This window comes from Anabrus simplex, chromosome 2 (assembly GCF_040414725.1).
Source record: "Anabrus simplex isolate iqAnaSimp1 chromosome 2, ASM4041472v1, whole genome shotgun sequence".
Taxonomy (NCBI): Eukaryota; Metazoa; Arthropoda; class Insecta; order Orthoptera; family Tettigoniidae; genus Anabrus; species Anabrus simplex.
This window is the reverse complement of record NC_090266.1, coordinates 269,130,946-269,146,899: the sequence shown is the minus strand read 5'-3', so window position 1 is coordinate 269,146,899 and position 15,954 is coordinate 269,130,946. Positions and strand designations below refer to the sequence as shown.

The window sequence follows — 15,954 nt, the reverse complement described above, 5'->3', positions numbered from 1 at the left end:
CGATGATGATGTTTATTTGGGAGATATTGTAATAACTGGGTATGTGATTTAGTTCCAATCAAAGACTCATCGATTCTAAGCTGCTGATGCGGAGTGTAAAAGTGCCTGAAGGTCAGATTTGTATGGTCTACTATGGGCTGAAATTCTGCACATGGATCATATGAAGGGTCACCAGTTGGAGGAAGTTTATAAAGTTTAGAATTATCTACCATGTGAAAAAGCTGAAGAATAAATTGAAATCTATTGCAAGAAAATATTTGTTGGAACCATGGTGTTAGCATGGAACTATTTACTGACCAGTAGCTAAATATGGATGGTTTGCGAATTATGCCCATGTTCAAAATACAGATCACAAATGCCTTCATCTCCGGCAATGTTACTGGTTTCCACAGTTTTACTCTGGATTTTGGCATAAGATTGGGATGGGAAATGAAGTGTTGAGCATAGCGGTTTGTTTCTGTCACAAGAATATTGAAGAATATTGACCACACGACACCTCGTAATCTGCAGGCCTTCAGGCTGAGCAGTGGTCGCATGGTAGGCCAAGGCCCTTTTCTTTATCCAGAATTTGATTCCCCATCGGTGATGATGTTTATTTGGGAGATTACTAAGTACAAGAAGAGAAGGAAACAAACCACAATATCACATTCCAACATTCACATTACACAAAAGTTTTAAAATTCACATCTATGCCCTGTGATCCAGCAATGCAATGTCATCAGCATATAATATGGCGTCTAGGTGTTTGAGGCGTCTATTTATTGATATTGATCCATGGCGTCCTTGTTTCCAAATTCCCATTATTGCATTCACATATATATGACGATGGCTTTGATTCTGGTGGGGGACCCTGTACTTCCATGAAAGGTGTTGTAAACTGAGGTGGATTATCCTCACCTATCTTTATTTACTTCCAGTCATCAATGTATTCGTCATCAACATCTCTGATATAATGGCCATTTGCACCATTATCATTTTGCTGATATGTTCCTAAGTCACTGTCACGTTCACTATTATTAAACTCGCTTTCACTTTCTTCAAAGGCCAAGAAAACGCCCCCTTCATCTGAGGATTCACTTAAAACAGCGCCAATTTCTTGTTCTTCAAGCAGAGCATGTTTACTGCTGGATGCTGCCATGTTGTATGTCAATCAGCTGTGACTCACTCAAAAGAAAATTTAATATTTCAAAACAAAATAACTACAGACTCTTCCAAGTGGCCAAATGAGGAAGTTAAAAGACCCTGCTATAGAGAAAGTATGACGATAGTGCTATCTAGCGATTACAGAAGGAACGATGTCAAGTTAAACAAAGCTTTGATTATATCAACACCAGCACTTCTTGCATAATTTCCAAGCATTGATATTATCAACGTTGGCACTCAAGAAGTTAAATAGTATCAAGTTAATGGACAATGGAGTATAGCATCAAATAAAACAGTTTTTGAGGAAATTGAACCAGTATTGAGCATGATTAGGAAAAAACATACAGTATATCATTCTTTGGACATCTTATCAGAGCACCTGACACTAGAATCAGGAGAAGAATAATTGGAAAATTATGGAAGAGCAAGACCAAGATTAAATGGATCACAGAAATTAAGAAGGATATTAAAGAACTACAAATTAACAACAGGTGATCTCAAAAACAAAACAGAAAAAATGAAGATACTTCAAGACACACGCACCAGGCTACAGACCAAGATCAGTCATCTTTTTTCCAAGTATTGGGCCATGTGTCCCGTTACGGTCTTTTATTTTTCCTCCGTATCTTCATCGGACATTCTACAGATCTTTTGCCTCTGGGTTGGTATCGAAGAATCTCTCTTGTTAATCTACCAAGTTCCATCCATTGTATATGATGTTCCCAGCTTTCCTGATAACTGAAGATGTAGTCAGTTATCGGTTGTACTTTCAGTTCTTTTAGCACCTCTTCATTTCTTTTATGGTCCCATTTTGTATACCCTGCTGTACAACGCATGAATGTCATTTCTCATGCTGTAATTCGAGACAAGTCTTGAGATCTTGACGTCCAGGCCTCACAGCCATAGCAAGGTGTAGGTTTAGCTAGGGTTTTATAAAGGTGCAATGGAGTATGTTTCTGAACAAGTAATGGTTTCGTGATGTTTATTATGCCTGCAGAATTTGTGAATTTATTAATTTTTGTTGGTATATCTAATTCTGTTTGGTATGATAAGTGTACCCGAGATAATTGAACACATTTATTCTTTCCAGTGTTGTATTAGTTAAACATGTTGTACTAGGAATCGGTTCTCTTCCCTTGAAGGCCATTATTTTTGTCTTTTCTGTTGAAATAATCATATTAAAATCTGAGGAAACATTTTTTAATTGAAAACTGATCTTTGTAGGTCATCTTCCATCGTAGCCAGCAATGCTACATCATCAGCATGTAATATGGCGTCTAGGTGTTAGAGGCGTCTGTTTATTGATATTGATCCATGGCGTCCTTGTTTCCAAGTTTTCATTATTGCTTTCATATATATTATAAAAAGTAGAGGGGAGAGTCTGCAGCCTTGTCTTACACCACCATTTATTGATTTTCACTCGGTCGTGTTCTTGTTCAATTTTACAGAAATGAGATTGGATTTGTAGATGATGTAGATATTGTTAATAATCTGTTGTGAGACATTGTCTTGTTTTGTGATCATTATTTATTTTTGTTTCATTTTTTGATGTTAAAGAGATTGTGGTTTGCTGTATTATTATGGAAGATAATTAAAAATCCCAGGACTGAAAGTAAGGGTCGTCATTCCATTGTTTGAGAAAGGTGACGTTAATAAGTGTACCAACTAGAGAGCTATAACCATTCTCTCTCGTGAGGTGAAGATATAGGAGTCCATCCTGGCAAACAATATTTACAAATTTTTGAACCTAAACTGTAACAAGAGCAACAAAGATTTGGGCCATGCAGGACTACCATAGATATTTTTGTGAACTGTTGTCTCCAGGCTACTGAAATGGAGTTCCTGCCTTGTATTTCCATGTTTTAATTTTATCCTTTCTTGTCTTTCGTAAACAAGAACGGTATAGGTCTTTCGAGTTGGTGCCCAATAGGCATCTTGTGCATCTCTGAAGATGGGGCCCTACCCAAGGTGAATTCTAATGTTGAAGGCGACGCATACACACAGCCTCTGAGCGAAAGGAATTAACCAACGAAGGTTAAAATCCCCATCCCGGCTGGGAATTGGAACCGGAAACCCTTTAGCCAAAGGCCAGCATACTAACCATTCAGCCAATGAGCAGTGCTTTCTTTGAGCAGAATACACTTGCAATGGATCCGCTAAGCTACGCATAGCTGGTCTCTTTCAATCTTTTTGCCTTGTAGCATAACTGAAGTTGTCTGACAAGGGCACCTGGTTTATACAGTTTTACTCCAATAGGTTGCATGGGATGTATACATCAGAATGTGAAGTGTATATACAAATAATGGCTAAGAACCAGCTCTATTAACTCTTGTATTGTATCTGCAGCTCTTAAGATTGAATTCCTATTTATGAATTTTGCAAGGGACTTCTAAACCATTGATTCACTAGTGGAGCTCCCTTCATACACTTGACAGTATTGCTTTTTCCCTTTTAAAGAACAGCTTCATATGCTGAAAATGTAACTTTTGCTTTTCCCTATATGAAACTCAATAGAACACACAACTTCTGACCCCAACCAATATTAACTGAGAGGTAGAGTCATCATATCATTGTGTTAGTGGTAACAACGTGTTATGTACTGTATTTTTTTTCTATTTGTTTTACGTCGCACCGACAGATATGTGTTATGGCAACAATGGGACAGGAAAGGCCTAGGAATGGGATGGAAGCATCCGTGGCCTTAGTTAAGGTACAGCCCCAGCATTTGCCTGGTGTGAAAATGGGAAACCACGGAAAACCATCTTCAGGGCTGCCGACAATGGGATTCAAATCCACTATCTCTCGAATACTGGATACTGGGGCCGCACTTACGTGACTGCAGCTATCGAGCTCAGTGTACTGTATTTTCAAATGTTATGACAACATATAAAGTGCTCAAACAAACCCGTGATGAAAATTGTTGAAACTACTCCGTCAATCCAGTAGCTATAGGTGTTGCGATGTTTGTTTTTTTTAGTAACAGATGCTGATGGTGATTTTAGATTTTGTATGGCCATACATTGTGAAGAATATAATTATCCAATATTCACTGTTTACAAATAATTGCTTTCAATTTTATTGTCATAATAGGAAGAGGAGCAGGGTCACATGCCATTCAATGCTGCTTCTAATCTAGAATCAGTCAATACATAATCCATCTTAAGTAAAGGTATTGCTGTTGATTCTTCATGTGCCTAATGAAACTTCAAAAAAAAAATGTTCCTTGAAAAAGTAACAATAATGAAGATGAACTTCATTTCATTACTTTACTTATGTTCCAATATATTAGTATGTTCGGTGAACTCGAGCGTTGTTTACTCCATTATTAAAAAATTACATTTGACTGTTACCCTTCATAATAGTTGACTATATTTTTTTCAGGACGGCTGACATTGATCGTGCCTCTCGTGCCAAGTTTAACTTAGAGCACAAACAACGAGAAGAAGCAAAAGAACGCAAGGAGAAGGATCTAAAATGGACCACACAGGTACAATCGTAGATATTGCATGTAGATGTTGTTGTTTTAGTCATCAGTCCATAGACTGGTTTAATACAGCTGTTCATGCCATCCTATCCTATGCCAATCTTTTCAGTTCTGAGTAACTACTACATCCTACATATGTTCTAATCTGCTTGTCCTATTCATGCCTTAGTCTACCCCTACCATTCTTACTGCCTACCAAAAAACCAAACCCCATGGCACAACAGCCCCGAAGGGCCATGGCCTCCCAAGCATTCGCTGCTCAGCCAAAAGGCCTGCAGATTATGAGGTGTCGTGTGGTCAGCACGACGGAACCTCTTGGCCATTATTCTTGGCTTTCTAGACTGGGTCTTACTGCCTACACTTCCCTCAAAAACCAACTGAACAGGTCCTGAGTGTCTTAAGATGTATCGTTCTGTCTCTTCTTCTCGTCAAATTTAGCCTTATCAATCTCCTTGTACCAATTCCATTCATTATCTCTTCATTTGTGATTCGATCTGCCCATCTCTCCTTTTGTTATCTTTCTTTCTGAGCTATTTATCCCCATGTTTCACTTCCATACAATGCCGCACTCCATTGAAATTCTTCAAAAACATCCTTATAATTCCTACACCAATGTTTGAAGTGCACAGATTTCTTTTCTTAAGAAAGGCCTTCCTTGCTCATGCTAGTCTGCATTTTTGTCCTCCTTACTTCTGCCATCATTAGTTATTTTACAACCCAAGTAACAATATTCATGTACTTCCTTTAAGGCAATTTCCTAATCTAATATTTCCTGCATAATCTGACTTCATTTGACTGCACTCCATTACTTTTGCTTTTGACTTACTTACTTTCATCTTTTGGCATGATCTTATGTGCTAGACCAATCCAAGAGAAATGCAGAGAACAACAAATCCCGCGTCTTGTAGTATTTTACGATCTGGAAAAGGCCTTTGATTCTGTTCCTAGAGAAGCTATGTGGATGGTATTATGGTGCTTTGGCTGTCCTGACCGTTTTGTGGGCTTAATCCATGCTCTTCATGATGTAATGGTTGGATGAGTTCTTCACCTGAATGAGCTGTCAGAATAATTCCCCATCACAAATGGGCTTAAGCAAGGCTGCATGCTTGTCCCCACCCTTTTCAAACTGTACTTGGCAGCCATGCTTTACGAGACTTCTAGTAACGACCATGTAGGTGTGGAAATTAAGTTTTTGTATGATGGCAGACTGTTCAACCAAACCAGGCTCCATTCTCAGAGATTGACTCATAATACTCGGATAATGGAGCTTCAATATGCTGATGACAATGCAACACCTGCCCATACTTCTGAGGAACTTCAAACATCCATCAACTGTTTTAAGGAAGCTTATGAACGATTTGGTCTGACCATCAACACCCGTAAGAGTAAAGTATGTACTTGCACAGCCGGCACCAGGTGGTACCATCCCTGAACTAAATATCACCATAGCAGGATCACCTCTTGAACAGGTAGACCAATTCACCTACCTTGGTAGTATTCTAACTACATGCTGCAACTCAGAAAAGGATGTGGAAAATAAAATACACTCTGCCCATGCAACTTACGGCTGCCTCTCCCACAGAGTTTTCTTCAATTAAGATCTCAAAATATATACCAAACTAATGGTGTACCGAGCTGTAGTCTTAACAACATTACTCTATGGATGTGAAACCTGGACACTTTACCGTCGCGACATAAATGAACTGGACCGCTTCCATCAGCAGAAACTTAGATCCATCATTAACATCAAATGGGATGACTACATAAACAATGTGGCAGTTCTTGACAAGGTGCATGTGAACAGCATCATCATTCATCGCCTTAGATGGATTGGTCACCTCCAGCATATGAATGATAGCAGACTGCCTAAACAACTTCTCTATGGTGAGATTGGTCATGGCAAAAGGCTGCAAGATGCTCCTTTGAAATGTTATGAAAACCAGCTTGAAAAGACTATAAATATCACCAATATAAATGCTAACACCAGGGCAACAACTGCACAAAACCGTGTTCTTTGGCACAAAGCTACTGCAGAGGATGTCTCACTGTTTGAGCTGGCACATCGCAGACAAGAAATTGAAACCCATGAAAAGTGGGAACTACGTCAGATCCAACCGTGTCCTCCACCCACCTTTAGATGTGACCTGTGTGGCTGCATGTTTCATGCGAAGATTGGCTTGATCAGACATCACTGACATTTCCACAGAACCAACAGACTTTAAGAAGAATTGGAGGAGAAAAAGGTATTCTCGGAAACGAGCAGCGGCCGACGACGACGATTTTCATCTTGCACTCCTTCCCCAAGACTCTGTCCATACCATTCAGCAATTTCTCCAGATCTCAGATAAAATAACAGTATCATTGGAAAATATCAGGGTTTTTATTTCCTCTCCTTGGATTATGATTCCTTTTCCAAATTCCTCTTTAATTTCCTTTACGTCTGTTCTACAGGATCTCCCTTATAAACCCAGCCCGACACACAGTGTTAGTACTCTGTGCTATGGTAGCTGCCTCAGCCGAACTGATGACGCACGTAGCCGCCCTGCTTTATGCGTGTATACAATTTTCTATGAAATCTTACCTTATAAAAGATACTGGAAGTGTTGTCCTTCCTGTGTTATACAGGCAATGTACTGTACCTGGTAACCACATTCTGGCTGATGCGAGTGAATTCTGTCATGGTAATGTTTCCGTTTTCATTTGTAATGTTTTCTTTCAGTCCCTCCAATGTGTGAGGACTTGTTTGATACACTTTTTCTTTCTGTTTACCCCACAAGTAAAAATCGAACACTGTTAGATCTGGAGAACGAAGGGGAAATAGACCAGCACTGATCACTCTGTCTGCAGACACTTCTGAGATTGTAAGAAGGGAATCTTCTGCTGTATGAGCAGGGGCAGAATCTTGTTGAAACCACCCATGCGATTTTTCTTCTTCCGTTTACTGACGGAAGAATGGCGTCAAAATGTCATCTTGGTACCTCTCTGCATTTACCGTATTTTCTCACGTAATTAACACACGTTTTTGACAATCAGATACAGAGAACGAAGAATTATCTACAATCTGTATAAAAATCAGTCTGCAATCATAAGAATCAAAGGCTTTGAAAACGAAGCAGCAATCCAGAAAGAAGGAAGGCAAGGCTGCAGTTTGTCCCTCCTATCCCCTCACCCCTCTTCTTTTCAATGTTTATATACAGGATCTCTCTTAGAAACTCAGACCAAACGCACGGTGTTTGTACTCTGTGCTACGGCAGCTGCAGTATGGGAGGCACACGCCTAGTTCTTGAACTTGCAAGCAGCCTGCACGTGTTCGACATGGCAAGTATGAGTCGCCAGTCTGAATCTCATCTGTTAACATGGTGAGACAGTTATCATTGCAACACCGTATTTTCGTATGTAAAAGTTCTGGTTTCATCTTAATGGTCGTGTGAACAGTCATAGCTCTCGCTATTAGTGTGCAGACCGAGCTCGATAGCTGCAGTCACGTAAGTACGGCCAGTATCCAGTAATCGGGAGATAGTGGGTTCGAACCCCACTGTCGGCAGCCCTGAAGATGATTTTCCATGGTTTCCCATTTTCACACCAGGCAAATGCTGGGGCTGTACCTTAATTAAGGCCATGGCCGCTTCCTTCCCTTTCCTAGGCCTTTCCTATCCCATCGTCGCCATACGACATATCTGTGTCGGTGCGACATAAAGCAAATAGAAAAAAAATAATAGTGTGCAGAAAATCCTAATAGTGTTTATGAAGTCCCTCGTTATGATAGGAAGATTGGTGTTTGGTGGGTGCTGTTAGTGCAAGATGAATAATTGGGCCTATTTTATTTCAAGGCGACAGTGCCGTATTTTCTCGCATAATTAACGCCCTTGCATAATTTACGCATCCCAATATTTTTGGGTCCAAAGTGGAGAAAAAGAAATGTTCACGTATTTGATGCACCCACTTTTTTGAACATCCATCATGCAGCTCCGGATGCATTTCCAAACAAAGATGTCAACTACTCAGGTCGCAGCCTAGCTATTGCAAAACCGGGCATTCCAAATACCGGGCAACGTGCTGTTATCAGCCGGTAGGAAATACCACTGCACTGGTTCAGTGAGAGAATCAGCACAGAAGTGACTAGTGACGCTCTATTCCAGTTTGGTACAAACATATTTTACAAGTGTTTCGGGTATGGGACATGCGTTTACTGTGATCTCGAAATTGTTCGTTAGTCCACAGTGAGCAAGTAGTGCATTATATAAACTTGTGGTGATCAGTTACGTTGAAACATACGGGAATAGTGCAGTGGGCTGCAAGTATCCCCTCCTCTCCCTATCTACTCCTTTTCTTACATTGCCTGTTTCCTACAGCAAGTCTGTGCTTGTTCTGCATCAGACATTAGAGGTGAGTCTCATAAATATTTTTTCTCCATTTTAATTTCTTTTCTGTATATTTACTCATTCCAAATTCTGGCTATAATTTCCAGATTTACTTCTTTGCCTGAGGTCCTAAGTCAACTTACAGACATCATATTATGACAAGTAGATCATAACCTTAATTTTTGTTATTATATATATTTTAATGTTGTCGTTATTCCTACAGCATTGTCTTTGTATGACATACATATGTTTTAGTTATCACATAATCTGTTTAATTTTTATTTGGCTGAAGATGGCCACTAGGTGGCTGAAACTAGTCCCAAGACTTATGTAATATCACTTACTTGATATATTGTATTGTCAATTTATTCTTATAATGCCCTGAATTAATCAAACAAAAAGTTCATGACCCATAATACCATGCAAAAGTCAAAAGTCAAAAGGTCATACACCTCCAATGCACGCTTTACCAACTAAACATAGACCGCGTAACCTAACTTAATACGAAAGATGAGGGAGGGTACACAGACACAGGCACTGATAAAACATGCTGCAACGCAGAGGGACTGGACACAAAACTAAAATAAATGGCATCTTAGCAGGATGTAAAAATGATCAGGTCAAGACAGGTTACAATTTAAATGGAATAGCTCAGCTTGACAATACCCAGTGCTGAAAATTAAGGACAGGAAAGTCATCTCCATATACAATTAATTTTATGAAAATCAAGATGATGAGATCTTAAAAGATGGACATACAATTTAAATGAAAGACAAGAAGTCCAATTTGGGACTTCAGATATAGCCATAACCACATGTGTAAAATCACAATTTGTCAGGTAGTCTTTCGAGTCTCCGGAAATACCAGGGCTAATAATATGGTGGCTTAACAAAGACACACCCTATGCGATCATAACAAATCCACATAGACAGTAGGGCAATAATAAATGAACTAATAGACAGAAAGACAATAAGTATATGGTGGAATAGGTGCAACAGTTGATGAAGAAAGATTTTTGAGAGAACGCAGAGGATCCTATATTCATCAGCCCAATTCAAATTTTAGCACCCCCTGTGGGTGGGGTACGCAGATGAAGAATACACCCATGGTATCTCCTGCCTGTCGTAAGAGGCGACTAAAAGGGGCAACCAAGGGATGATTGAATTCGAACCATGAAACTACTTTTGATTAGTACCATCATGCAGGGAACACCATGGGTTGCCTGTACTTGCGAGTAGTACCACTATATTAGGTACGAAATAGGTTTGTGATTAGTAGCAGCAGAGAGTGTGGCACTGTGGGTTTCCAGTACCCGTGAGTCGTACCCTTGTGATCAACACCACGGGTCTGGGCTTTGCCTGTGATTATTACCACTATATGAGCGGCACCGTGGGTCTGGGCTTTGCCTGTGATTAGTACCACTATATGAGCGGCACCGTGGGTCTTCGTAGCCTGCGCTTAGTACCCACTAAGTGAGGAACACAACGGGATTACCCTCACCCATGATTAGTACACCTAGGTGAGGAACACCATCGGTTTGCATTGCCAATGTGTGGCGCCATTATGTGAGGAACACCATAGGTCTGTGTTACCTGTACGACGTCCAATACTTGTGAGTAGTACCATTATGTGTGGAACACCGTGAGTCTTCGCTCCTTTTGATTAGTACCCCAACATGACACATACCATGGTTCTACTTTACTAGCGATACATACCATTCTGAGGGGCCTTTGATCTGGATTTTGGACCCCTTTATACATCAAGCATCCTCGATTCAGGATTGTGCTTTAGAAGTGGTCCCTTGGTCAGTAATACTATTATTTATTATAGCTTTTTTGAGTCCGATCCACTGATTGTTTTAAATTCATGTCCATCCATTCATATTTCATGACATTTTTATTTTGGTCAGTGGATGATTTTGAACTTTTGCTTTGTCATTTCATTCCATACCATTAGGGGCCGATGACCTTGATGTTAGGCCCCTTTAAACAACAAGCATCATCATCATCATCATCATCATCATCATCATCAAATTTTAGCAATAGATAACAGATAATGACAACACAGGGTTGTCAAGGGGAATTCTGTCGAACTGAGGACAGTACCGAATCAAATTGCCAGGCTAAAAAGAACAGGTTACAATGAATATGTAAGAAATGACATTAAAACAACATAAACACAATGATGTACTGGCAGGATCATAATGCAAGCAGAAAGGGATACAATTTAGAGGTTAAGCAAACACTAACCCTTTAGATGGTCACGGGAACCACAAGCATATATATAACAAGGAACACATCCTCACAAACCTCTGTGGCTTAATACTAGGAAATCCGTGGTTCCCATTTTCACACCAGGCAAATGCTGGGGCTGTACCTTAATTAAGGCCACGGCCGTTTCCTTCCCACTCCTAGCCCTTCCCTGTCCCACCGTCGCCATAAGACCTATCTGTGTCGGTGCGACGTAAAGCAACTAGCAAAAAAAAAAAAAATACTAGGAAATGCCGGGCTGAGTGGCTCAGGCGGTTGAGGCGCTGGCCTTGTGACTCCAACTTGGCAGGTTCGATCCTGGCTCGGTCCGGTGGTATTTGAAGGTGCTCAAATACGTCAGCCTCATGTTGGTAGATTTACTGGCACGTAAAAGAACTCCTGTGGGACTAAATTCTGGCACCTTGGCGTCTCCGAAAACCTTTTAAAAAAAGTCGTTGGTGGGGCATAAAGCAAATAACATAATTATTAATACTAGGAATAGTTACCAGTAGATCAACAGATTAAACAAGTAATAAGACTGTTAAGAAGGAAGCCATACTTCCCAGTGTCAACTCAGTTAAATGTAACTTAAATATTACACTATAACATATCTGCAAAGAAATATATTATTAAACAAAGAAAATAATTTTGTGTGGCTATTTCTAGTGGAGTGCAGCCCTTGTAAGGCAGACGCTCGGATGAGGCTGGGTGTCATTTGCCATTTGTAGGTAACTGCGTGTTATTGTGGTGGAGGATGGTGTTGTATGTGGTGTGTGAGTTGCAGGGACTTTGGGGACAGCACAAACACCCAGTCCCTGAGCCTAGGGAATTAACCATTTAAGGTTAAAATCTCTGACCCGGCTGGGAATCGAACCCAGGACCCTCTGGATCAAAGGCCAGCACACTAACCATTTAGCCATGGAACTGGGCTAAACAAGGAATATAAATACACACTATTAAACAAAGAATGACATGTTTTGTTCTTGAAAGAACATCATCAGATTCTATCAAGTCGCACTCAAATATTTAGAATATTTGTTTATTTCTGTTTAACATTTAGGAACTAGACATCTGTAACTTACCTTAATGATGTCCTCCTTTGTCTCTACTCCAGCATTTAGTGCGAGGTTTTTGGAAATCGTTGTTCTGTCATCGGAGTGGATCCAAAATTGCTGCAGTCCGTTGACCTACTTTTACCACGTCCCACCCCTCTCCTTGTCTACGTCAATGACGCGCTGTGTTCTATTTTTACCGCTTCCTTAAGTATTACCGTTATCATCATGATCATAATCATCATGCTCGTCATCATCATCATCATCATCATCATCATCATCATCATCATCATCATCTCTATCTCGACTTAAAGGTCTGGAACGTGGGTTTTCTGAACTTACCATCCTCGCCACTCAAGATGATCTTTATATAGATCATCATGTATCACTAAAAATAACATCTTACAAGGACTCTGTAATAAAAAAAAAAAAATAATAATAACAACAACTATGTAACTAAAGCTTATATTCTTTACCCGATACCTCCATTTCGAACTCGTAGTTGGGCTGCCTAATCAGATGAAATGGGGTCGCTCAGCGGATACCTCAGGGTGTTCAGATGCCAAGTAAGACATGAAATCTTACTTCAAGTTACGCTTTACGTGAGTATGAAAAGATTAACAACGCACGGGAGACGCCTATAGAATCTCATGACATAATAGTAATAATCATCAACCAATTTCTTAAATCAAAGTATTCAACGACGTGAGAACTGGTCATGACTAAATGGAGTACTTAATTAATCAACAATTCACTTAGCTAAGCAACTAACTTACCAACTAGGCTATAATGAAAGAATTCATGACACATAAAATTGTAGAAAAATAAACAAGATATTTATTGACTAAATATTGGACTATTAAATTGGAATTTTATCCAAGGCATTACTTGTCATTCCGTATTTACAAGTGTGGATTGTGAGTCAGCGCTGGCTCGTAGAAAGAGAAATAATATCTAGTATTAAACTATGTAGATCAGTTCCATCATGAAATCAAAATTGAGTATGTACATATTTACAATCGATCACTGGACATCTAAGGTCCATTCTGAAGTTAAGTCATAGATACAACACCAACATAATTAAGTTGTTACGAGAGCTCATTTTCTTTAAGACTAATTAAACAAGTCTGAATAAAACACCCGGTTAAGCTGAAGTGTATATAAAGTCCACTAATAAGCTCAAACTTGAAATTAAACCAAATTATAACTTTAAATTGCAGGACTGAACTGTATATCACAGTTTTATTTAATCACCAATCATATTAGAATTGAGCGTTGAGAATATTAAATAGTAAATCGTAGCCGATACTCGGTAAATGACGAGTCACTAATAAGTAAATCCACATAAATAAACTCGAATAAGTAAATCTGGATGCGTAAATTTGAATGCATAAATCCATATGAATAAATCCAAACTCATGCCTTATTACTTCTTTCACGTTGTGCATGGACAACTACTTACGGACTAAGGCATTTGTTCCTAGTGCCTGTTAAATTTGGCTCCTACTCTAACATTTCCCTAGATGTTGTTCGTTGAGAAAATGCAAATTCAAACAGAGTATATGTTAATCTATTCAGCTATCTAACTAACTTCAACATAACCTTTGGCTGTCATACACATGTCTTTTAGGCTCAATGTCCCTTTCCTTCGTTATATTCCATAACATTCTACTTCAATGCAAGCTATTTTATTCATATGCGCAGTTACAATGCAAGTGCTATGTTGTGGTATTCAGAAACATAATATCATATTTATCGGTGTCGTGAATGCATTTGGTCAAAACACAGCTATAAAACGTATCGTAGTATTCCGATATTCATTACAGCACATCTAAAGTTGACATACGATCCCGTCACAAGCATAATTCTACAATAGTAAATTCTATTCATACCTTGGCTTAGGTCAATCCTGCGGCGTGGGCAATCTCACGTATACGAATCTAAAGAATGTAGCGTGGCATATCTTAAACTGCAGGCACTCAATGGCCCCTACGTAGTGCGTATAAAACTCCTCATATCACTATATAACTCATACTTTTCCTCAAGTTAGCACAATTGTAACCTTATTTCAACATTCATATAATATCTTAACATCGTAGCCTCAATATTAACTTGTCGCGTTCCCATATACATGACCATGTCAAAACTACCACACCATGTTTCTTAAAACAACATTTTAAAGTTGCTATATATCATAACCTATGATTGAGTTCAATGCCCTTATTGCGAAGCAAAATAATGCGTGATTCCATATGTTTATTTTACACCGCGCGCAACCAAACGTGACGTCGACTTGTAGCATTACCAATACGAAATCTCTGTAATCTGCCAGTATGTCATTACTATCAGCTGTTTCCAAAATTCTTTTTCAAACCTCTCGCTACATACGTGTATTTTGACCGATATACGATGACGTATATATCCAACACACTAGAATCTTATGCTATATTGCTAGATCATGGACTTAAGTATCTCACACATCAAACCAAACCAAAAATTATGCGATTAAGTATTGTAAATGACTTAGCTCGCTCATGGTTGGTCCTGGTCCAGCTGTTCTGCTTCCCAAATGGATGTAGTTGGGTCTGCGGTCAGGTCATGGGTTGGACATCTGGTACATCATCTGCTTCCTCATCACGGAATTGCTGTCTGGTTTCTCATTCCCTTCCTCATCATGGGTTGGTAGAATGGTTTCCCGTTGCCTTCCTCATCATGGGTTGGTCGAATGGTTTCCCGTCGCCTTCCTCACCATGGCTCGATCGTATGGCAAGATGTACTGGTCCCCAGCTTGGTCCATCATGTATATTTAGCACATCATCTTCATGGTATTCTTGTCAGTAACTAAAATATGGATTACAGCGCAGTGAACAGCCATTATATAATCCTTTTTGAAGTTTGTAATCCTTGAATTATTATTTCTTTTGTTGGTCTCCGCCGAATATCTTCGGTCTCGTTGGTGTTAATTTCAATGAATCTATCTCTGTCGGCTGCTTCTTGTGGATCTTGAAAACTTTTTATTCTGTTTCAATAAATTGAGATGTATCTCTTCTTGTATGAGATCCTTTTCTTTTAGATGCTGGCTTGGTCTTCCTTTGCAGGGTATATATCAAGTGCGCTCTGTATCCACCCACATGTATTTCGTGGTACTAGCTGATTTCTTTTTTTAATACCTCTAATCAACTCTGCTTATTTTCCGGTGAATTAACTTGTTTTCTTCTCCTTTCCGACGCTTTTTCCTTTAGTATAGCCTCAGATCGCTGCTTCTTCCTTTAAAATTATAGCGCGGTCGGCAGTTCCGTCTTCACTTTCCGTTGAAAAAAATTAAGATGGAGTTTTCTTAACAATCCGTAGTTTTCTACTTTTTCGTAAAACAATACAGTAGACAGTCCACTGTCCGTTTCACTCTCAACACTCGACCGTTCCATGACGTGTATGGCCTTCTATGTCACCGCAACTGGTGTCTATTCTTTGCTTCCTATAGATCAAATGGGCCATACCTTCACTCGGCGCCATTTTGAAAGCTGTCACGGAGGTGTGAACAGGCACAACTATGAATATAGTACTACAGAAGCTGTTCACGTAAACATAAATTACATAATGGCAAATTAAAGAAAAACTAAGCAATCCATTAAAAATCTCAATAGACTATCCCTTAATAATAATAA

At 39.4% G+C, this 15,954-nt stretch overlaps 1 protein-coding gene across 2 annotated transcripts in view; it reads left to right on the top strand.

The window, feature by feature from the left end:
• LOC136864045 (oxysterol-binding protein-related protein 9) overlaps positions 1-15,954 on the top strand; it is an 830,446-nt gene that overhangs the window by 806,473 nt on the left and 8,019 nt on the right. For both annotated transcript variants that reach the window (XM_067140573.2, XM_067140572.2), the window contains one exon: positions 4,525-4,630. In XM_067140573.2, the coding sequence (XP_066996674.1) occupies positions 4,525-4,630 (106 nt within the window). The remainder of the gene's footprint in view (positions 1-4,524; positions 4,631-15,954) is intronic.